Below are 25,888 nucleotides of genomic sequence, written 5' to 3' on the forward strand. Positions count from 1 at the left end.
TTGTGATGTATGCCCATGGGCGAAACAATGTAGGGAGAGTTTTCCAAATAGTGATAGTCGTGCGAGTCGCCCATTCGACCTTGTTCATCTTGATTTATGGGGGCCTTACAAAACACCCTCGTCGAGTGGGGCGAAGTATTTTCTTACCATTGTGGATGATTATTCTAGGGGTGTGTGGATTTATTTATTGTGCAATAAAATGGAAGTTGAATCGTCGTTTCTTAATTTTGTTGCCATGATTAAATGTCAGTTTAATCGATCCCTGAGAGTTGTTCGCAGTGACAATGGTACTGAGTTTAATTGTTTGCAAGGTTATTTCTTTAAAAATGGGATTCTGTTTGAGTCGTCATGTGTTGGGACACCTCAACAGAATGGGAGAGTCGAGAGGAAGCACCAACATATTTTGAATGTTGGGAGAGCGTTACGGTTTCAAGGGAATCTTCCTATAAAATTTTGGGGGGAATGTATTCTGGCTGCTTGTCACTTGATCAATCGTACACCTACACCGGTCCTTGACAATAAAACCCCTTATGAGATGTTATTTGGAAAACCACCATCGTATGTGTCTATCCGGGTATTTGGGTGTCTGTGTTATGCGTATAATCTCCGGAGTAAAGGGGATAAGTTTGCGTCTCGTGGTCGCAAATGTGTGTTTCTGGGTTACCTGTTTGGCAGGAAGGGATGGCAACTGTACGACCTGGAGACACACGAGTTCTTTGTCTCACGGGATGTAAAATTTCATGAACGGACGTTTCCATTCGCAGACACGTCGACTATGTTGCCTGCAATGCATGATGGTGGTGGGGTGCTTGACCAATGGGGTTTGGATGAGAGTGGGACTGGATGTACTCAGGAGGTGTCGCCTGCAGGTGACAATGAGGAAGTGTCGTCACCTGCAGGTGCCACAGAGGAGGTGTCGTCGCCTGCGGGTGACACGGAGGAGGTCTTGTCGACTGTGAGGGAGGAAAAACATGATACACCTAGTCGAGGTGAATCAGACGTCGTCTCAGGTGTAGATGAGACGACGGGTAGTGATGAGAGTGAGACAAGGCAGTGTGTGGAGGATACGGAGTTAGGAAGGGGGAAGCGTGTGAAGTTTCCGTCGACAAAGCTGAAAGACTGTGTGATACATACAATACGGGAAAAATATAGTACTTCCGACAAAACACCTACGGCGTCACCACCCTCAGGTACTCCTTATCCTATCACATATTTTGTTAATTATGAGCGTTTTTCGTCAAAGCACAGGCATTATATAGCAGCATTGCAAGAAGGGCAAGTTCCTAAGAGTTTTAAACAAGCGATGCAACATGAGGGGTGGCGTCAGGCAATGGCTGCTGAAATCGACGCGTTGGAGGAACAGGGGACATGGACGTTGGAAAATTTGCCGGAAGGGAAGAAAGCACTGGGGAGTAAATGGGTGTATACTGAGAAGCGTGATGAGGATGGGAATTTGTTGAGACTGAAGGCTCGATTGGTATGTTTAGGGAATCATCAGGAGGAAGGGTTGGATTATAATGAGACATTTGCTCCCGTCGCGAAGATGGCGACAGTTCGAACTTTCCTAGCTGTCGCAGCTGTCAAACAGTGGGACGTGCATCAGATGGACGTCCACAATGCGTTCTTGCACGGTGACTTGGAGGAAGAGATCTATATGAAGATTCCTCCTGGATTCAAGAAGAATCACTTTGACAAAGTGTGTCGAATGAGAAAGTCGTTGTATGGGTTGAAACAAGCACCTAGATGTTGGTTCCAGAAGTTGTCGACGGCATTGACGCACTATGGATTTCGACAGTCGCTGTCCGATTATTTGCTCTTTACTCTGTCTAAAGGTACGTTGCAGCTGAGTGTGCTCATTTATGTGGACGACATGATTATCGCAGGCAATAACAAGTTTGCGCTTGAGAGTTTTAAGGCATACTTGAAGGAGTGTTTTAAAATGAAAGACCTCGGGGCTCTGAAGTACTTCCTTGGGTTAGAGGTGGCACGAAGTAGTCAAGGGTTCTATGTATGTCAGAGAAAATATGCCCTCGACATCATCTCAGAGGCCGGATTGTTGGGAGCAAAGTGACAACACAATAATATACGCATTTTATATGTCATATTAGTCCGTTGTTTGTCATATTTCTTTCATATTTTGATCTTTAAGTGCTATTATTCGTTATTTTCGATATTTCTCTCCTCGTGTTTGTTTTATTTTTGTTTTGTAGGAAATATCTCAAGTTGGTAGACCTCGGAGAAGATGTTGGTAGAGTGAGTACGAATGTACGATGTCTAGGAGCCACCCACGTTTACAAGGTGTTTACACTGTGATACAAACAAGAGTTTAAGACAAATACAAGATCACCGGGCAGCCAATATCACGGCGTACCCGTGGCCTACTTTACATCCCACACCCGAGCCGTGGCACTCTTCTTTCGATCCCGTATTAAACATTTAATGAGCTAATTATTAGAGTTTAATAGCTAGTATATTTCCTATTGTATCGAGGTATAAATACAAGTAGTATAATAAACCTAAAATCTTCTTCCGTCACTTTTATTGTTTTGACGAGGGACGCTGCTTGTTTTGCGTTTGGAGACTGATCATTATTCACGTTTGATTGAAAGTTTTGGTTTTTGGAGATTGTTGGCCATTATTGGGAACAAAAGTGCCGTAATCCCTCACATAATCAATTCAAGTATTATTCTTTACTATTTTCCTCTTTCCACTTTAGTTATTAATTATGTGTTCTTCATTAGTTTATCTTATTTGTTTAATTAATATGTATGAGTAGTTTTCTAATCTAGGGTTAAGTAAACCCTAGTAATGATTAATGTATGATCTATTCTTTTAATTCCCCAATTTAATTATTTAATTGTTCTTGCTTAATTGATTGTACAATCTCCAATACTAGATTAGGGATAATTAGTATTGTTATTATTCCGTTGTCTTTACCGTAACGGGAGTTGGGTTCTGACGGATTTGAATATTTCAATTAAGGACATGAAATTCTCCACGGGAGTAGGTAGAACGGATTGTTAGGAATTTATGGTATTGAATTTAATGTCTCTAATATGCATGATTCCACGGGAGTAGGTCTTGATTGTACATTAGGGAAGCCATTGATACTCGGGAGAGGTTCATGGTATTATTTAAGGTTTACCTTTACTCGTGAACATTTATTTAATTAGTTTGGGGTAGGAATTTATCTTTACATTGATTATGCTAGTGGTGATGCTTAACTCTAGGTGTTTTTAATCCTTGATTTTAGTCTTATTATTAATTACGTTCTTAGCTAGAATTAGTTTAATTATCCATTCTAAATCGTTGTTTGGTTACTCACTTAGTATTAATTCACGTCAGTTTAGCTAGTTTTTAATACATTAGTCTCTTGGGATTCGACCCTTACTTACCCGACTACATAGTTAGGAGGTTTAGTTAGGTTATTTTTGATAGGCACGCGACAGCCTTGTCAAATTTTGGCGCCGTTGCCGGGGACTAACGGTATTAAATTAGTTATTTTTGATTTATTTCTACTAAGTATTTTTGATTTGGTTAGTGGCTTCGGCTATTGCTCCTTGTTTATCTGATATTTTGTTTCCAGTTTCCTTTGTTGCATGCAAACTCGACGTGCAGGCTCACAGAATTTGATTCCTATTGATCTTGAAATCGAGGCCACTGCACGCAAGCAAGGGGGTAGAAGGAGACAGAACAAGAACAAGAAGAAGGATACAATGGGTGACGAAGTACCAGCCAAATCTCTCTGGGAATATGGTATACCAGATACAACTACTGGTGTACTTTCTAGTATTGTCAGACCAGCTGTCACTGCTGCACACTTTGAACTGAAGCCTCAATTTATTCAGTTCATCTCCAATGATTCATTCTCAGGCTCGCCTAATGACTGTCCTGTAAGTCATATTGATAACTTTCTGGAGAAGTGTGATACTATGAAGATCAACAATGTCACTGATGAGGCCATTAGGCTACGACTTTTCCCTTTTTCTCTACGGGATAGAGCCAAGGAGTGGTTGAAAGATGAAGGTACAGGCTCGTTTGATACATGGGATAAATTGGTCAAGGCATTCTTGGTGAAATTTCTGGATCAAGAGAAGACTTCTAGAATGAGAAATGAGTTAACCACCTTTCGTCAAGCTGAAGATGAGTCATTGTATGAGTCCTGGAGAAGATTTAAACGTTTGCAAAGGCAATGTCCTCATCACGGGATTCCAGAGTGGCTCTTGATCCAAGCTTTCTATAATGGGTTGACGCATGAGTATCGGATCTACATTGATGCTGCATCAGGTGGCTCTATCACTGCCAAGGTTCCATCTGAAGCTAAGGCATTAATTGAGAAAATGGCAGCTAATGACAACTATCACCCAGGTGGTCGGAACAGTGCTAAAAAGGGAGGTAAATATAATGTTGATGCTTTAACCATGTTGACCAGTACTGTGCAGGCACTATCTCAAAAGTTTGATCAATTTCAAACTGGTTCATCTACGGTAGCTTCATGTGAAGTATGCGGAATACAAGGACATATTGCTAATGATTGTCAAATCAATAATGCTGGGTTGACAATTGAACAAGCCAATGCTCTCTACAACAACAATAATCATAGACGACCATTTGATCCTTATTCCAATACATACAACGAGGGGTGGAAGCAAAATCCAGCATTCTCATACAAGAACACTCAAAATCAGCTTAATCCACCACCACCGCGCAACAACTTCAATCAACCTCCAGGTTTTCAAGCTAGACCGCCTTTCAACCAGCAATCTTTCACTCAACAAGCCCCTCCACGACCAAAGTCCAATTTGGAAGCTATGGTTGAGTCTCTTGCTGCCTCACAACTTAAGCAAGACAAGTATTGGGAAGGGCAGATGAAGCAAAATGAGTTCCTCGCTACCTCAATTCAACAAATTCAAGCTCAGAACAAGCTTATGGAGAGTCAGATAAGTCAACTTGCTCACCAAGTGGGTCAATTCTCAAAGACTCCAGGCCAATTCCCTGGAAATACTGAGCAACCACCTAAGGGTCAGATGAATGCTGTTACTTTGAAGAATGGTAGAGTGTTAGAAGACCTTCCACCAAAGGTACCTCAAAAGAAAGTGATTGTGGTAGAAGATGAGAAAGATGAATCTGAAAAAATGGTTGAAGAAGAAAAGAAGGAACCTATTATTTCCCCCATTGAGCCATACAAGCCACCTGCTCCTTTTCCACAAAGACTAGCACAGGCTAAGCTAGAGAAGAAATATGGGAAGTTCCTTGAGGTACTGAAGAAGCTGCACATCAACATCCCTTTCTTGGATGCTATCTCAGAGATGCCTTCTTATGCTAAGTTCTTGAAAGACATGCTCTCAAATAAGAGGAAGATCGAAGAGAATGCAACTGTTTCATTGACAGCTGAGTGCAGTGCCATTTTGCAGAACAAGCTTCCAAAGAAGCTAGGAGATCCAGGCAGTTATTCCATTCCTGTCAAGCTTGGTGATATTGAGATCAAGAAAGCATTATGTGATCTTGGGGCAAGTGTGAGTCTTATGCCCTTGTCAATCTGCAAGAAGCTTAATATGGGTGAACTGAAGCCCACACGCATCTCCCTACAACTGGCGGATAGAACAGTCAAGTTTCCCCTTGGTATCCTTGAAGATGTTCCACTCCGAGTAGGAAAATTCTTCATTCCATGTGATTTTGTTGTGATGGAAATGGAGGAAGATGCACAGGTTCCCATCATACTTGGAAGACCCTTTTTGGCCACTGCTGGAGCCATAATTGATATGAAGAATGGGAAGATCACCTTTGAAGTGGGTGACGAGAAGATGGAGTATACACTCACAAACTCCATGGGTTCTCCTTCTATGGGAGAAACTATCTATAGGGTGGTTGCTCTTGATGAGGCGATAGAAGCTAAGGCTTTCAGTTTGCAACTTGATGATTCGCTACAGACAGTCTTGATGGGCAGTGCAGATGAAGAGGATTGGGAGACTAGGGAGTACAAGAGGCTCTTGGAAGAGACACGAGCTTTAGCATCTGAAAATCCTATCAAGGAGGTGTTGAAACCGAGAGAATATAAGGAGAGTTCCACGCCTCCTGAGGTAGAGTTGAAACCCCTTCCCTCTAATTTGAAGTATGTTTTCTTGGGTTCTAATGATACATACCCTGTTATTGTTAATGTTGAACTTGATGACATTCAGATTGAGCAATTGCTTACTGTTTTGAGAAAATATAAGAATGTCATTGGGTACACCATTGATGATATTAAGGGGATTAACCCTTCATTTTGCATGCATAAAATCATTCTTGAGGACGATCATGCTTCTTCTATTGAACCTCAAAGGAGACTTAATCCTAACATGAGGGATGTAGTCAGGAAAGAAGTTGTTAAATTGCTTGATGCAGGTATAATCTACCCTATCTCAGATAGTAAGTGGGTTAGCCCGGTGCAAGTAGTTCCAAAAAAAGGAGGTATGACCGTTGTCAAGAATGATAAAGGTGAGCAAATTCCCACTAGAACTGTGATAGGGTGGCGCATGTGCATTGATTATAGGAGATTGAATAAAGCCACCCGAAAAGATCATTTCCCCCTCCCATTTATTGATCAGATGTTAGAGAGGTTGGCAAAGCATTCCTTTTTCTGTTGGTTAGATGGATATTCAGGCTTTTTCCAAATTCCTATCCATCCCGACGATCAGGAAAAGACTACTTTCACATGCCCTTATGGTACTTATGCTTATCGTAGGATGCCATTTGGATTATGTAATGCTCCTGCCACCTTTCAAAGATGCATGATGGCAATTTTCTCAGGTCTTATTGAGAACTCTATGGAAGTATTTATGGATGACTTCTCTGTCTATGGAACATCTTTTGATGTTTGTCTTGATAATTTGGAAAAGGTGCTCCATAGATGTCAAGAAGTCAATCTAGTTCTCAATTGGGAAAAGTGCCATTTCATGGTACAACAGGGAGTCGTTTTAGGTCATGTTGTTTCTCATAGGGGCATCAAAGTTGATAGAGCAAAGATAGAGGTCATTGAGCGCTTACCACCTCCCAACTCCGTAAAAGGGGTAAGGAGTTTCCTTGGTCATGCGGGCTTTTATCGTCGTTTTATCAAGGACTTTTCAAAAATTGCTCGGCCTCTAACCGAACTCTTATGCAGAGATGTCCCCTTTGTTTTTACTGATGCTTGCACTGAGGCTTTTGACAGGTTAAAGCAAGCTCTCATATCTGCCCCTATCATTCAGTCACCTGACTGGAATCTTCCATTTGAGATCATGTGTGATGCCAGTGACTATGCAGTGGGGGCAGTGTTGGGCCAGAGGAAGGATGGCAAGCTACATGCAATCTACTATACGAGCAAGACTCTTGCTCCAGCACAAATGAACTATGCCACAACAGAGAAAGAGTTATTAGCAGTGGTGTATGCTATGGAGAAGTTTCGGTCCTATCTGGTTGGATCGAAGGTGATAGTTCACACGGATCACGCAGCACTGAAGTACTTGATGAGTAAGAAAGATGCTAAGCCTCGTTTGATTCGTTGGATTTTGCTACTCCAAGAATTTGACTTGGAAATTAGGGACAAGAAGGGAGCCGAAAATGTTGTTGCTGATCATCTCTCCCGACTTGTCCTTGAGGGTGAAAGTGACGAGGATCTCCCTATTGATGATTCATTTCCTGATGAGAAACTCCTAGTTATAGCTACTACAGAGATCCCATGGTATGCTGATATAGCCAATTATCTGGCTTGTGGTACTATTCCTCACGGTTATTCATCACAGCAAAAGAAGAAATTCTTTAAGGAGGTGAGAAGACATTTCTGGGACGACCCTTTTCTTTATAAGTCTTGTGCAGATGGGGTGATTCGAAGGTGCATTCCAGAAAATGAGGTACCATCTATTATTTCACATTGTCATGAATTACCTTGTGGAGGACATGCTGGTACTACTAAGACTTCTGCGAAGATTCTACAGTGTGGTTTTCATTGGCCAAGCCTTTTCAAAGATGTTCATCAACATGTCAAGTCTTGTGATCGTTGTCAACGAACTGGTAACATCTCTAAGAGGAATGAAATGCCTCTTAATAATATTCTCGAGGTTGAACTGTTTGATGTGTGGGGAATTGATTTTATGGGACCGTTCCCTTCTTCCTATGGGAACAAGTATATCTTGGTTGCTGTGGATTATGTCTCGAAATGGGTTGAAGCGATAGCTACTCCAACCAACGATGCTCGTGTGGTAAGCAAGTTCTTTAAGAAAACTATTTTTCCTCGATTTGGCATACCACGAGTGTTGATTAGTGACGGAGGCCAGCATTTCTTGGAAAATCGGTTTGAGGCGATGCTTAAGAAATATGGAGTACATCATCGTGTGGGGTTATCATACCACCCACAAACTAGTGGTCAAGTAGAAATTTCTAACCGGGAAATCAAAACCATCTTGGAAAAGACGGTTGCGAGAACAAGGAAAGATTGGTCTGCGAAAATTGATGATGCACTTTGGGCGTACAGGACTGCTTTTAAAACGCCTATTGGTACGACTCCGTATAGACTTGTGTATGGCAAGGCTTGTCATCTTCCTGTTGAGTTGGAACACCGTGCGTTTTGGGCTATCAAAGCTCTTAATTTTGACTCTCAAGCAGCAGGCGAGAAGAGACTCCTACAACTTAATGAGCTAGATGAGCTTCGACTAGATGCTTATGAAAGTTCAAGGTTGTACAAGGAGAAAACGAAAAGATGGCATGACAAGCATATTTTGAGAAGAGAGTTTAAGGGAGGCGACTTAGTTCTCCTCTTTAACTCTAGATTAAAACTTTTTCCTGGCAAACTCCGCTCTAGATGGTCGGGACCGTTCCGAGTCAATAAGGTTTTCCCGTATGGTTCGATAGAGCTCTGGAACAGACAGAATGGAACTTTTAAGGTGAACGGTCAAAGAGTGAAACACTACAGAGTTGGAGACCCCATTGACGAGAGTGTTGACATTACACTTTCCGAACCTTCACCGGAATGAATTGCAAAGGAGGTCGAGCTTATGACCTTATAAACAAGCGCTTTTGGGAGGCAACCCAATTGATTTCTAACCAATTTAATCTATTTTTTTTAATTTGTTTATTTGTTTATTTACTTTCTGCATTTATAAAAAATAAAAAAAAATAAAAAATAAAAAAAAAAAATTAGAAAACCAAAAAAACCCAAAGCATTTTGTTTTATACTAACATTTCCTACGTTAGATTAATAAGTAGGATTCACTTTAGTATCTTTCATCTTCTTTTTATTATTTACCTTTTTTTATTTATTAATTTTTTATCCTTAGGATTACAATATAGTGTTCATTTGTCCTTTAGTGTAGTAACTTAATTTCTTTTCTCTGTTTTGCTCCTTTATTTATTAGAATACTATTAGGATTTACTTTAGTTAGTAGACTACTTTATTTTCCTTCTTTCTTTAGGATCAGCATATATGAAGTGGTATTATTTTGTCTTCTACTGTTTGTTTTCTTTTACTTTTGTTTATTTTTCGTGTCGTTTTTGCTGTTGTTGCAGATTGGCCATTATGACTTTATGTATGAGCAATAGTAGTGAATTCCTACATTATAGGATCAGGCCTAGTGTTTACTCTATTTTTTTTATTTTTTTTATTTCTTTTATATTATTTTCTCTTTATTTAATGTTAGTCTAATTCAGTTGTGCGTTTAATTTTTTGTTTTTTTTTAGTTGGTGCCTTCGTCTTCTCTATTTCTGTTGCAGGTAGCAAGCTACGACTCGCAGACCCCTGTGGGTTATCAGTAGTAGCAGCTACGGAAGCCAGTACAACCCACTGTGGTACCGCGGCCCAAAGCATCTCGCCACTGGGTGGCTGTGATTCTAACTGGTGCTTGATAGTATTAAAGAAAAGAAAAAGAGAGAGATTAAGAGAAAACTACAGCAAAGTTCGCGGACTCACCGTGGCATGGAGATACAAGCCCCGGCCCGACTGTGGCCCATCGTAAATCAACATAAAAAAAGGGGGTAATGAGTCCTAACATCAGTGAATCTCTTGGCATCCTATTCTCCTCAAGTTCTCCTCCTCCTTTAAAGATATCTGTGATTTCTTGACTTTAAATGTTGACACAAGAACCGCCGCAGCAGCAGTGTAGCATTCAGATTTCACCCCTAATCCAGACCAATTGAAAGAATTCGAACCCTAAGTCTTGAACTCCCTGTTCGATTATCGATAAATTGCTGGAATTATTTGTGCCTTATCTGGTTTGCTTTAATCAATATCTACTTCTGGCTGAAAACCAATATAATCGGTACGAGTATATAGCATAAATCCAGAATTCTTGAGAAGAATATTTGTAGGCGGTGGTGCACACTTTCAATTTCGGTGAACAAGGTGAGTGGGCCCTTTAAGTTTTGAGTGCCTGGGATAGTCTCAAATTGTGCTATACCTATTTGTGGGGCACGTGCAGAGCATTTAAGTTTGGCACTTTGATTTTAATTATTGTGATCTGGGCTCGAGTATTGCATCCATGGCTCCGTCTAAGCAAAAAACGTCCCTTGCATCTTCAAATCCTAGGGTGAAAAAAATTTCTAAGGGTAAAAGCTCCGTTTCTAAAGCTACATCTTGTGTATCTAAGGGTAAAGTATCAACTCCATCATCAAGTGAAAAGGAACAAGTGGTAATTAATTACTACGATATTAAATTTGTGGATGATGAACATAAGAAGAAGTATGAGAGATTGTTTCTGAGAGGAGTAACTACTACTCGTTACTGTGACATTGATGTCATAAATTCCTTGCATATTGAAGATGATATTAATTGGTTATTCTCTAATGTTGGTTGGGGTAAATTTCTCATGAATAAATACCCAACATATAAGAGAGTTACATTGGAATTTTTGAGCTCCTTAAAGGCAGTTACGTATGCGGATTCACGTTGTGGTGATGGCATGATCACTTTCCAGATGTACAACGAGACACACACATGGACTGTAGCAAAATTTAATGAAGTTCTCGGTTTACCCACTACTGGACCCCGACTGACACCTAAGCATTGGTCTGCTGTACCTCTTTGGCGAATTTTAACTGGTGAAAATGACTATGACTCGAAGGAGAGCTCGATAACTTCAGTTCGTCACCCAGCTCTACGGTATATCCTTAAGGTATTCGCGAGTACCATCTTTGGCCGAAAAGAATGGGGTAAGGTTCGCAAGGAAGAATTATATATGCTCCATCATATGCTTCATGCTCAACCCATCGATGCAGGTGCTTTCTTAGTACGACAAATGCAAACTTTGGCAAACACGACCACCGGTGGAGGAGTCTTTGTGCAAGGGGGACTCATAACCCCAATTGCGCTTTACTTGGGTCATGTGTCTCTACTTAAGAGAGATGGGGCTATTGACGGTCAGGATGCTGTAGACGTTCCTTCGAGCTGGTTAAAAAAGAAAGAGGGTACTACTATTTGGTGTATCAAAAACGTTGAGGATGAACTGTTAGGTTATGATACATATGACAATTCATAAATCATGCGGAAAAAACCATAAACCCAGGAATACATATTATTTACACATAATAATTTAGCATAGATTAGATGCATACTCTTTGTTGCGTGCCTTCCCTAGCTGCGCCCGAACCGAACAAGAACAAGTCTTTAGGACTCCAAGTGTCGTCCCTCCGTAGATAGTCCACAGCACGTCCGGATCCGCCTTAAGATTGACCAACTAGAATCGCCCTTAAGGTACTATTATTTTCGGCACTTTATAGGCAAATGTGTGACTGAATTTTTCTCTCAAAAAACTCACTTTGAATACTTTGAAACTTGTGTTATAAATTGTGAGCCCTAGCCTCATATTTATAGCGGTATGGAAAGGGAATCGAAATCCTATTCAGATACAAATTAATCAAACCTAGAATCCTACAAGAACTCTAATTTAATTAATTTATCAAATAGAATTAGGAATTTAATCATTAACCGAACTCTGCATGTTTTAGGAAACGTGCACGAACACAAACACTTGCACACACACGCACGACAGCCACGATGGGCCTCATGCGTGCGCGCGAGCAGCAGCCCACTCAGCGCCCGCGCGCGCTGCATGCTGCGCGCGCTGTGCGCGCTGTGCGCTGCGCGTGCTGTGCGCGCTGTGCGCGCTGCGCGCTGCGCGCAGCCTGCTGGGCCTGGCCTTGCTGTTTGTGCGGCGCGCTTGGCTTGCTGGGCGATGGCCTGGCTTCGTGCTGGGCCTCGTCCGGCAGGCCTCGTCCGATGCTTATTCGTACGATGCGCTTCCGATTAAATTTTCCGATTCCGGAATTCATTTCCGATACGAACAATATTTAATATTTCCGATTCCGGAATTAATTTCCGTTTCGAACAAATATTTAATTTTTCCGTTTCCGGAATTATTTTCCGATTCCGGTAATATTTCCGATTCTGACAATATTTCCGTTTCCGGCAATATTTCCGATTCTGGCAATATTTCCATTTCCGATAATATTTTCCGACACGTACCATGTTTCCGTTTCCGGCAACATCTACGACTTGGATAATATTTATATTTCCGATACGATCCATATTTCCGTTTCCGGCAATATCATCGTTTCCGGAGTATTCATTTCTTGCCTGTGACGATCTTAGCTCCCACTGAAACCAAGATCCGTCGGTTCCGAATATTCATAGATGGAGTATTTAATGCCATTAAATACTTGATCCGTTTACGTACTATTTGTGTGACCCTACGGGTTCAGTCAAGAGTAAGCTGTGGATTAATATCATTAATTCCACTTGAACTGAAGCGGCCTCTAGCTAGGCATTCAGCTCACTTGATCTCACTGAATTATTAACTTGTTAATTAATACTGAACCGCATTTATTAGACTTAACATAGAATGCATACTTGGACCAAGGGCATTATTTCCTTTAGTCTCCCACTTGTCCTTAGGGACAAGTGTGCATTTCCTAATTCCTTTGTCGCTCGATGCTTGCTCTTGAACATAAGGTAAGAGTTGTCATCCTTATTATGTCCAGAGGTGTTCCTCGGTTTCAGAGTTCAACTGATCAAATAAACAGATAATCATAGCCTATGATTCATCCGAGCACGGCCATGCATTTCACAGTTTCTAGCTCTCCGAGTGGCCTTGTACAACTTTTAAGCATCTCATCCCGATTTATGGGAGGACAATCCCAATCTTGCGATCTTGAGATTAGACTTCGTTTGATAGGTGATTACCTGAGCGTTGCCTTTATAGCCTCCTTTTACGGTGCGACGGTTGGTCAACGTCAAAGCAACCAGTTCTCAAACAAGTAATCTCAAATCACTCAGGTATTGAGGATTTAGTGTCTAATAATTTAATGAAATTTACTTATGACAGATTTTCATCTCTTACAGTAAAGTTTCATAGGTCTTGTCCGATACTAGTCTTCCCAAAGTAAGTATCTATGCAAATGATTATGACATTGCCATGTCCACATAGTTCAAGAAACAGAACTACTAGTCATCTTGCATTCTAGTCGTCTAACGTTTTCTATGCGTCCAATTTTATAGAAAACTCCGACTAGGGACCATTTTCAACCTTTGACTTTCAAGTTCACTTGATAGACATTTCTTAGTCACAGGACTGGTCCTGACAGTCTATCTTGAATATATCGTCAAATTTGAAGGGACTCATCATTTAATACTAAACCAAGATTAAATGGAATATGAAAATACATTTCATATATGATAAATGTTCAACCCCAATGTTTTATAACCATGGGCCTCAAACCCATCTTCTAAAACAATTCGTGGAATTCAAAGCTATGCTTGATTTCCAGTGCGACAATGTGAGTGTTGCTTCTCACTTGTTGCATAGGTTTAGTTATCATTCTTTGCCAATCTTAATATCCTTTTTCATCGAATGTTCTTCGAGATATGATGAATAAGATCTTTTGAGTTTGTTTATTATGCGATCTAGTCTTTCTTACTTCGATGGTGGTTTTACTCATTTTGCAATGAAGAACCATCAAGTTAGCAGACGTTTTTCTTGCTTCAAGAGTGGTTCTACGCATTTTTCAATGAAGAACCATCAAGCCAGCAGATAGGTGATCTACCCAAGTTCAGTGAAGAACTTTAAACAACCCTGTTTTATTGCTTCTTAGGCAACAATCACTTTTACTTCAACTGTATAGGTTGCTAGTGATGCTTTGTTTGGATTTACCTATCCAAGCAGTTCATAGATATGTGGAAGATTCTCCAACTATATCTTAGAACATAGAAATTATTATTTTAATTTCCCACGCAACAACTCATGGTCTCCAATCCATGTTGCCATTTTAAAACACGATACTCTATAGCTCGTCCTTATCAATGGTTAACTCCAAAGGGTCTTGCTTGATCCTTTGCCAGTGTTTATGCGTGTAGCATCAATATTTAGCATATCTTTATTTCCTTGAATCAAGAACTATTCCTATGTACCTTTTCAAGTACCATAAGTATTCTTGATCTCAATCTAGTTGATCTTCACTTAGATCAATAGAGATTGGTATATGTTCGTCATGCCTAAAGTCATACGATACATTTTTGGCGATCCTCATATTATATCATACATGATAAATTCTTTTGCAGAATAATTCCCAATTGAATTCTATTCATGTAACTTTAGCTTATCTAGTTTCAGTAGATACTAAATTCAGCTAAATTCTTTGACATATAATATAGGTTAAGAATCTTATTTAGATCCTTTGATGTTTAACTTAGTAAATGCTTATACATAGTTCAAACATCCTTTACTTAGATTTATTCATATGGGTCGAATATCTCCAATGGAGACTTTCGTGTTTGATTTAGTAAATGTCATTACTTAATCTAAAACAATATTATAAGATCTTTGTAAATAGATCTTAATACCCAATATGTACTAAGTTTCGCCATGGTCCATTATTGATGAATAATTTCAAATCTAAGTAATTAGCATTTGAATGTTATTTCATAATAGAGAGATATGTGTGTGATACACATAGGACCAATTAAGTTTTACGTACTCCCACTAAACTTCTTATATATCTATAAGAATCATGTATATTTTATGAAACTAAAATACTTATTAGCTTCACTAAAATACAATTCCAATTCCCAATTGCTTGCTTAAATCTGTACTTAGATTTCCTAAGCTGGCATTCATTTCAAGCATTATTTGGATCCACAAATCCTATGACATGACATGTACATAGTTTTCTTCCAACATTTGATTGAGGAATATGTTTTGTCATCCAATTGCCATATGTACCAATATGCAATCATTGCTTGATTTATAGACTTGAGCATTACGATTATGCATGAGGTTTCAACACAATCCATGCCATGAATTTGCTTGTAACCTTTTAGCAACTAATCTAGCTTTGTGTTGTGAACACAATTTCATGTTTGATGGTTTTTATCCTTAAAACAGACTTGCAACCAATAGGTGTGAAACTATTCTTGCAAATCAACAAAATTTCAATTTTGTCATCAAAACATTGAGTATGTTTTATGGCCTTTAACCAATTAAACATATAGTCTATATATGGCCTCTAACCATTTTAGGGAATCTATATTTCGTCATAGCTTTCTTACAAGTCACAAACTCATTAATCTATATGATAATAGTTTGACTGCAAGTTGTAGGTTTCTTCACTATTTAATAGAAGAATCTCATAGTTTCATTGACCTGATCTCTATGTTTCTTCACTATCTAATAGAAGAATCTCATAGTTTCAGTGACTTGAATTCTATGCCTACTTGGGTATAGAACATCAAACAATAGAATATCAATAGCCACTTGAAAGTCCTTTGAATATTCTGTTCTCCTTGAAGAACTTGTAAAGTCTTCTAAGAGATGTCTATTCTTTAAAGCCACTTCTAAAGTCCTTAAAGAATAAGTTCGGTTTTTCTGAAGCACTTCGAAAAGCCTCCGGAATGTCCGTTTATGTTTGTTGTTCGCCTCGAAGACTTTCGAGGTCTATTTTCTCCCACTTGTCATTTTGGAAACGAATCTCCAAAAGGACATTATTTCGAGCAAACAAACATTATGTTCTCAAAAATTCGTGGTAGAAACAATACCCTTGTGTCTCATTTGAATAAATCACAATGAAACATATATCTAGACTTGGGCCTTAGTTTGTTGAATAACAAACACTAAGCTCCCACTGAGTTTAGCAACTCTTTAGATATATATAATTGAAAAGATATCCTGAAATTACTTTTCAATAGCTTTGACGAATTTGGTTTAGTTTGGTGGTAGTTGAGCATTTTGTTTTAGAAATTATAGGAAAAGTCTTTATGATTCATCATTGATCGAATCAAGTACTAATTGACTTCGATTATTCCAACTACGATATGCCATATCTTATGGACCTAGATTGTGAAATTACAACACACAATCATTGATGATCATATTTGGTCTCAAGTAATCATCAACATGATCTAACCTAGATCTTTATGATTTCTTGCCAAGTGGATTTTATACTTCTGAATCTTTGAACTAGCCAAACAGATTCAACTTATATCACATTTGAGTAAATAAACCTACATTCACTCAAATCCATGCGAAATAATAAAGTCATAAAATCTTTCTTTAGCTTTGAACTCTATTGTCTAGGCGTTCTAACAATAGTTCACATCTTTTGTTACTTTCAACAAGTAAGACTAGCTTGTCTTAAGTTGATCTAGAAATCAACCAACTTTCAAAAGTCCATTAAAATAGAGTTTTTGAATGTTAACTTGTTGATATGGTCTAAGCAACAATGCCAAAGATTAGTGGAACTCAAATCAAGGGGTTGATTTGAACCTAGTAAAGTTCTTTAAAGAGTTGTTTGTTTTAATCAAGCATATTGACTCATCCCGTAAATGACCATTTCATTCAAATAAACAAACAAACAAGCATTGTTTTTGTTCTTCTGAATGTGAGTCTTTCTGTGTTTGAAGCAGAAATTTAGGTATGCTGATTATGGAATAAAATAGCCATTTAGTTCCAGCCTTTGAAAGGACTTAAAACAAACTAGATGACCCTACAACTAATGTAGCATTTCCATGCTTCATTTCCCACTTGTAGGTCATTAGTGTATCCTAGCTTCCATTGTTTGAGTTATTACCGAAGTAAGAACCTCAAGCGGTATATGATACCAAGGAAGTTTGATTGCTAGGTCACTTCTCTTTAAACATAAACTTATAGGTAGAAACGAAATCGTAAATTCCTTTCATTTGTTCCCCGTTTTCCTATTTCTTGTACCCTTTCTTATAGTCTTAAGAATTGAATTCTTTAGTGTTGACTTTTATACTTTGTTAGACATGTCCAATGTCACCAACAAGGTTCTTTACCATTTTAATTTATGTTGAATATTTTGTTTCAACTAGATGATCTTACCAGAAGCTTCTAAAGTTCTCTAAGTATCGATCTATTCGAATGTCTAGGGACTAGACTCATTCGAGAATTAAATGGACAAAGATATTAGGTTGTTTAACCATTGGTAAAGCTGAGCGTATTAGACTCAATGCTTTATGATCTCAAAACTACAGTGTATTTTGAATTCACAAGCACCAATTGGTTTGCCATTCGATTTTGATATTCGAAAACAACCATAAAAGTCGATATAAGAAACGTACATTTTAAATTGCTCACTTTCTCTCTTTTCCGTGAATCGTTCTTGGATTCACTACCAATCGAGGAAATTTACTGTTACCTTTCTAAAAGGATTTATTGCAGTGCAAGATATTTAATTATAAACAATAATTAAAACATACATTGAAGCATGCAAAGTCTAAACATTTATCATGAATAATAACTTGAAATTAAAGCAACCATGCAATTCAAACAAGTTATTAGCATTTTATTCGATTTTATTGTTCCGGCAGGTGTGAATAAAATGATTCCAAGACCCTAAAACCATTGAAGAATTAAGCACAGTTTGTCGACTCAATTCTAAAACATTTTAGGTAAGCAAAAGCCTTTTGCTAATAGTCTAGAAACTACTCTTGGTTGATAGGTACGTCTAAGAACTTATTAGGTAAACCTATCGATTTTGCCACGACATAAAAGGACTCCTTACTTATATCGTTGAGTTTCACCAAAACTAACATGTACTCACAATTATTTGTGTACCTTGCCCCTTTAGGACCAATAAGCAACACCTCGCTGAGCGAAAACTATCACTAGATTGATGTAAAGGATATCCAAGCAAGTGTATATTTTGGCATGGCACCTTTTAACTCAATTTTTAAGTTTGGAACTTAAGGCTCTTACTATGTTGGTTAGATTTTAAGTGAACTAAAATCCTTAATCATGCAACATAATCAAGGTTTTGATCTCATGCATTTTAAGACATATTTAAAAGCAATAAATAACTTAAAACATGCATAAGATATTTGTGATCTAGTATGGCCCGACTTCATCTTGAAGCTTTGACTTCAAAGTCCGTCTTGAAAATCTCCGTGGGAGGCACCATTTTCTTCAAATAGGATAAGCTATAACTAATTACAACTATTTGATGGTTCGCAGACCATATTTGAATTGAAAAATAACTTTGGTACTTTAGACCAATTACATTCAAATTAATGGTACGCAGACCATATTTTCTATCCTATTTGGGCCATACTAGTCACTTCATAACCTGCAAAACAGTACATATACAATATATACCATTCACCCATTCATTATCATGAATGGCCCACATAGCTGGTTAGTAAAACACATTATGCATCACGTAAACATTTGCAGCAATTAATCAAGGGCACCAATAATCTACCAATTATTCAGTCCTTATTAATCCTAATCAAGTTGTTTTAACCTTAAGGATTTGTAGACCTAATCAAGAGTTTATGACTAAAAAGCGCTCCCACTTAAACCAATAAATTCATATGCTTTACCAATTTTAAACATAAAAATGTATTTCTAGTCCAACCGGAAACATACAAATTTAATTAAAATAAAGCTCATATCAATTTATAATTGAATCCAAAAAAAAAAAATTTAATTTAATTTCAGTCGTATTTAAATTAACTCATGATTTTAATTTTAGTAAAATAATTAGAATAAATAACATTTATTATAATTATAATATTCAAAATTAAAATCCAAGAAAATAATTTAAATTATTAATTTTAAAATTAATTAAAATTACGTGAACTGAAATTTTCAAATTAAACATTCAAAACGATCTAATCGTAACGCAAACACCCTACGCGTTGCACGCCCATGGGCCGTACGCACACAGCCATTGCTGGCCATGTGCGCGCAGCCCATGCGCTCGTCGCATAGCTGCTGCTTCCCTATCGCAAGCCTCCGCACGCATTGGTGCTCGCTGGGCGCGCGACATCGCTCGCTGGGCGCGCGACATCGCTCGCTGTGCGCGCGAGCCATCGCTCGCTGGGGCGCGACATCGCTCGCTGGGCGGGCGACATCGCGCGCTGTGCGCGCGAGTAATGCTGGGCGCAGCGCTCGTGGCACGCGAGCTTGCGCTCGCTGCGCGCGAGGCTGCGCGCTCTTGTGCGAGGCAGCGCGCGTTGTGGCGCAGCTCGCTTGCTGCCCACACGCGACTGCCTTGGCTTGCCCTTCGCCCATGCCCATTCGTTCATTGCTCGTGGCACACGACACAAGGCAGGGCTGCTGCCTTGTGCTCGTGCACTACGCCCTTGCTCATTGCATTCGTGCCGCACGGGCGACGAGCTCCCTTGCTCGTCGTCGCATGCCCGCATTATACAACACCCCTTAAGGGTAACACGAAGCGTCCATTGCTTCGTGCGTGCAAGTTTTATGAACGAATCGCATAAAAATTTAAAATTTATATTTAAAATTAATGACAAATTAATAAATAATATTAATTTCATAATTTTAGGGCGAAAAAATCGAAAATTTATTATCCAATTGATTTCCGATTGTTATGGATTCAAGTCTAGGTCATAAAAATTTAAAATTTATCGTAAATTTACAATTTTTATGGTGGTTTTTAATCATAGGTTTCTAATTAAATTACAATTAATTATGAAAATCAAATTAATTCTAAATTATTCTAATTTTCAACAAATTAATCATAATTACAAATTAGATTGCATAATTAACAAGACTAGGCATTCAAACTTGTTAAACATATGCAGTAGGTCAATCAAAAATTCAAGATTTATCAACAAGAATCGCAAATATTTAATTTAACATCTTAAATTTACGAAATTTTGCATTCGAAAAACTAAAACCTTCGAAAAGTCATAGTTAGGCTTCGAATTTGAGAATTCTGGGTTCGGCAGAAAAAGACTATTTTTGTCAAAATTTTAGAATGCCTTTTACATGCGGAATTGACACAAAAATCACTCGATTTGGATGAGTAACGAAGAAACTGCCGAAAAACTGCGTACGTATAATTAAATAAACGCAATTTGCAATTAATTAACAATTACGAAAATTAATCACCCCTTTTAATTCTTGCAAATTTGTAATATTTAACCATGTTCATGCAATTTAGATTATGAAAATAATAAGGGGCTCGTGATACCACTGTTAGGTTATGATACATATGACAATTCATAAATCATGCGGAAAAAACCATAAACCCAGGAATACATATTATTTACACATAATCATTTAGCATAGATTAGATGCATACTCTTTGTTGCGTGCCTTCCCTAGCTGCGCCCGAACCGAACAAGAACAAGTCTTTAGGACTCCAAGTGTCGTCCCTCCGTAGATAGTCCACAGCACGTCCGGATCCGCCTTAAGATTGACCAACTAGAATCGCCCTTAAGGTACTATTATTTTCGGCACTTTATAGGCAAATGTGTGACTGAATTTTTCTCTCAAAAAACTCACTTTGAATACTTTGAAACTTGTGTTATAAATTGTGAGCCCTAGCCTCATATTTATAGCGGTATGGAAAGGGAATCGAAATCCTATTCAGATACAAATTAATCAAACCTAGAATCCTACAAGAACTCTAATTTAATTAATTTATCAAATAGAATTAGGAATTTAATCATTAACCGAACTCTGCATGTTTTAGGAAACGTGCACGAACACAAACACTTGCACACACACGCACGACAGCCACGATGGGCCTCATGCGTGCGCGCGAGCAGCAGCCCACTCAGCGCCCGCGCGCGCTGCGTGCTGCGCGCGCTGTGCGCGCTGTGCGCTGCGCGTGCTGTGCGCGCTGTGCGCGCTGCGCGCTGCGCGCAGCCTGCTGGGCCTGGCCTTGCTGTTTGTGCGGCGCGCTTGGCTTGCTGGGCGATGGCCTGGCTTCGTGCTGGGCCTCGTCCGGCAGGCCTCGTCCGATGCTTATTCGTACGATGCGCTTCCGATTAAATTTTCCGATTCCGGAATTCATTTCCGATACGAACAATATTTAATATTTCCGATTCCGGAATTAATTTCCGTTTCGAACAAATATTTAATTTTTCCGTTTCCGGAATTATTTTCCGATTCCGGTAATATTTCCGATTCTGACAATATTTCCGTTTCCGGCAATATTTCCGATTCTGGCAATATTTCCATTTCCGATAATATTTTCCGACACGTACCATGTTTCCGTTTCCGGCAACATCTACGACTTGGATAATATTTATATTTCCGATACGATCCATATTTCCGTTTCCGGCAATATCATCGTTTCCGGAGTATTCATTTCTTGCCTGTGACGATCTTAGCTCCCACTGAAACCAAGATCCGTCGGTTCCGAATATTCATAGATGGAGTATTTAATGCCATTAAATACTTGATCCGTTTACGTACTATTTGTGTGACCCTACGGGTTCAGTCAAGAGTAAGCTGTGGATTAATATCATTAATTCCACTTGAACTGAAGCGGCCTCTAGCTAGGCATTCAGCTCACTTGATCTCACTGAATTATTAACTTGTTAATTAATACTGAACCGCATTTATTAGACTTAACATAGAATGCATACTTGGACCAAGGGCATTATTTCCTTCATGAACTTCCTTCCCAGGAGGACATGTCTTTACGTAATGCGGCTAATTGGTCTTTTGATGACACCCAACCAAGCGTTCGAGTACCTATTCTTCCCGAGTCGTTGGTCATACCTAGCACTACTGAGGGTGCTAGCTCCTCCTCTAGCTCGATCGAGAGAGCACTTGCAAAACTCCAAGGATCAGTTGACACAATCATGCAGGAGCAATGCACTATTAAGGAAGACATCTCATCCATGTTCGCACTCTTGGAGAATTTAAACACTTGGATGAAGTCACAAGGGTTTCCAAACCCTTCTCTTACCCCTCCTCAGTGAGGCTTTGTGAGTACCTTTCCCCTTTTACTTACGTTTATGCTTTACTTTTGCACTGCGGACATTGCAACATTTAAGTGTGGGGGAGGGTACCAATATGTACATATTAGTTTTTGTGTTTATTTTACTATTTTATTTGTTAGTTTGTTTTTTTTAGAGTCTTAGAGTCCAAAAATAATGATCATTCCAAACCGATTCATGGAACAAGTAAATTTAAAAGAATATAAATGTTTTTCTATGTTTTTGTCGTGAGTTGATTGACATTGATATGAGTAATTCGGTAAGATGAGTAAATCCTTTCTTGGCAATGGTTTGTGGTAAGAATTATCTTCCGGCCCCCGACTCGACTGATGCATGTATCTTGAGTAACTGGTGAGATCTTTGAGCCATATAGACTGACACATTCAAATCAGTCTCTATTTTTCATGTGTGATTAGATATTTTTCCTCTTTTGTGGTACGATTCTTGGACTTGCCTTGGTACTATTCGAGACTTTGTGATACACGTGCGGGGGGATGACTGGAGATTCCTTTAGTTAGCTAGAGCTTCAGATTTTAGGAATAGGTTTGCTCAAGCAAATTATCTTTTTTTTTATTTTACATTCTCCCCTAGGATGAACCATGTTGAGCTTTAATCCCATTTCTTGACGCCCTACATTACATGCCTTAGAGCCTTTTCTTAGGTTTTGTTCGGGTTTTTGCGGAGTAATGCTACCATTGTGTATGATTTTTATGGAGGTATGGAGATTGTGATATGAAAGAAAAGTTCTGTAATTCGTTGCTCAAATAAAGTTCTATTTTATTGGAAAAAAAAAAGAGAGTTCGAGAAATAAATCATTTCAAATTTCTCGAAGCAAAAAAAAAAAAAAAAAGAGAAAAAAAAAAAAAAAAAAAAAAAAAAAAAAAAAAAAAAATAGTTGTCGTGAATAAATAAAGGGTCGTTTTGGTTGTTTAGAAGTAAGAAGGGAGGAAATTGAACCTAAAATTTGGAATTTGTAGTGTTGATCGGAGTATAATTTATTTTCCTTGTTAGGAAATGAGCACCACATTCCCAAATGACATCGTCTCACCCTATTTTAACCAAGTCTACCCTTTTTGAGGAACTCATGATCCCCGTGTATGTATCACCCAATAAGTGGAGAAAGACGAGAGGCAAGTCTAAAGATGAAGACTACATAGAGTCGACGTGCTTGAACGATAAATAGGTTGAGTGATAATTCCACTACCTTTTAAACACATGAGAGACACTATTTGTTTTCTTTTGCACAACTAAAGTGAGAAGTTACATGCGTATGACTGAGTTAGGGGAAGGAAGCGGTAAGACTGGTTGGTCGTTGAAGGGTGTCATCAATTTACTGTTTCATTTGATGTTCGTTGATTTGTGACATTTAACATAGTTCTTAAAACAAATGATTTCATGTTTTCAAATTTGTTACTTGATTTCATCTATTGGTTTGGATGTTCACTATTTGGCTTTGTAGGTATGCCTTCTGAAAACCTTCACGAGACCTTACTCGTCCACTAGGGTAGCTTAGGGGTTTAAAGGGCTTGTTGCACATGCTAAGTGCAATCGTGATTCCTACGACAGTGAGTTAGGATTTTATTGCTTTATTAGTGTAGTTTTTAGTTTTGTTTACTCGAGGACGAGCAAAGGTTAAGTGTGGGGGAATTTGACAACACAATAATATACGCATTTTATATGTCATATTAGTCCGTTGTTTGTCATATTTCTTTCATATTTTGATCTTTAAGTGCTATTATTCGTTATTTTCGATATTTCTCTCCTCGTGTTTGTTTTATTTTTGTTTTGTAGGAAATATCTCAAGTTGGTAGACCTCGGAGAAGATGTTGGTAGAGTGAGTACGAATGTACGATGTCTAGGAGCCACCCACGTTTACAAGGTGTTTACACTGTGATACAAACAAGAGTTTAAGACAAATACAAGATCACCGGGCAGCCAATATCACGGCGTACCCGTGGCCTACTTTACATCCCACACCCGAGCCGTGGCACTCTTCTTTCGATCCCGTATTAAACATTTAATGAGCTAATTATTAGAGTTTAATAGCTAGTATATTTCCTATTGTATCGAGGTATAAATACAAGTAGTATAATAAACCTAAAATCTTCTTCCGTCACTTTTATTGTTTTGACGAGGGACGCTGCTTGTTTTGCGTTTGGAGACTGATCATTATTCACGTTTGATTGAAAGTTTTGGTTTTTGGAGATTGTTGGCCATTATTGGGAACAAAAGTGCCGTAATCCCTCACATAATCAATTCAAGTATTATTCTTTACTATTTTCCTCTTTCCACTTTAGTTATTAATTATGTGTTCTTCATTAGTTTATCTTATTTGTTTAATTAATATGTATGAGTAGTTTTCTAATCTAGGGTTAAGTAAACCCTAGTAATGATTAATGTATGATCTATTCTTTTAATTCCCCAATTTAATTATTTAATTGTTCTTGCTTAATTGATTGTACAATCTCCAATACTAGATTAGGGATAATTAGTATTGTTATTATTCCGTTGTCTTTACCGTAACGGGAGTTAGGTTCTGACGGATTTGAATATTTCAATTAAGGACATGAAATTCTCCACGGGAGTAGGTAGAACGGATTGTTAGGAATTTATGGTATTGAATTTAATGTCTCTAATATGCATGATTCCACGGGAGTAGGTCTTGATTGTACATTAGGGAAGCCATTGATACTCGGGAGAGGTTCATGGTATTATTTAAGGTTTACCTTTACTCGTGAACATTTATTTAATTAGTTTGGGGTAGGAATTTATCTTTACATTGATTATGCTAGTGGTGATGCTTAACTCTAGGTGTTTTTAATCCTTGATTTTAGTCTTATTATTAATTACGTTCTTAGCTAGAATTAGTTTAATTATCCATTCTAAATCGTTGTTTGGTTACTCACTTAGTATTAATTCAAGTCAGTTTAGCTAGTTTTTAATACATTAGTCTCTTGGGATTCGACCCTTACTTACCCGACTACATAGTTAGGAGGTTTAGTTAGGTTATTTTTTATAGGCACGCGACAGCCTTGTCACAAAGCCTGTGGACTTTCCCATGGAACAGAATCATAGGTTGGCATTGGCAGACGGGCCAGACCTGTCGGACGGTGAGCAGTATAGGCGTCTGATCGGACGTCTGGTTTATTTGGCTGTCACGCGACCAGACGTTGCCTACTCTGTACATGTCCTATCTCAATTTATGCAAGCACCAAAGGAGGCACATTGGGAAGCAGCTTTGCGAGTAGTGAGATACTTGAAGAAGTGTCCGGGTCAAGGTATACTACTTCGGTCGGACAGTGCGTTGCAGTTGGAGGGGTGGTGCGACTCGGATTGGGCAGGGTGTCCAATGACGCGTCGGTCGGTGACTGGATGGTTTGTGTCACTTGGTATGTCGCCAGTTTCTTGGAAGACCAAGAAACAACATACTGTTTCTCGGTCGTCTGCTGAGGCAGAATATCGATCGATGGCAGCTCTGACGTGTGAGTTGAAGTGGTTGAAACAACTACTACGCGACTTGGGGGTGACACACGACCAAGGCATGAGGATGTATTGCGACAGTCAGTCTGCGTTGCATATTGCACAGAATCCGGTGTTCCATGAAAGGACAAAACACATCGAGTCAGATTGTCATTTCATTCGAGATGCAATCAAGGAAGGGATCATCAGTCC

The 25,888-nt window shown here is 38.8% G+C and overlaps 1 protein-coding gene across 1 annotated transcript; it reads left to right on the forward strand.

Annotated features, from left to right (window-relative positions):
* The first annotated feature begins 235 nt into the window (after positions 1-235).
* Positions 236-9,029, forward strand: LOC130463408 (uncharacterized). The gene is made up of 3 exons (XM_056832533.1): positions 236-1,053; positions 2,211-2,309; positions 3,587-9,029. The coding sequence occupies exons 1-3, from the start codon at positions 236-238 to the stop codon at positions 8,985-8,987; spliced, it is 6,318 nt and encodes a 2,105-aa protein (XP_056688511.1). The 3' UTR covers positions 8,988-9,029.
* The last annotated feature ends 16,859 nt before the right edge of the window (positions 9,030-25,888 follow it).

The sequence above is a fragment of the Spinacia oleracea genome, chromosome 6 (genome assembly GCF_020520425.1).
Source record: "Spinacia oleracea cultivar Varoflay chromosome 6, BTI_SOV_V1, whole genome shotgun sequence".
Taxonomy (NCBI): Eukaryota; Viridiplantae; Streptophyta; class Magnoliopsida; order Caryophyllales; family Amaranthaceae; genus Spinacia; species Spinacia oleracea.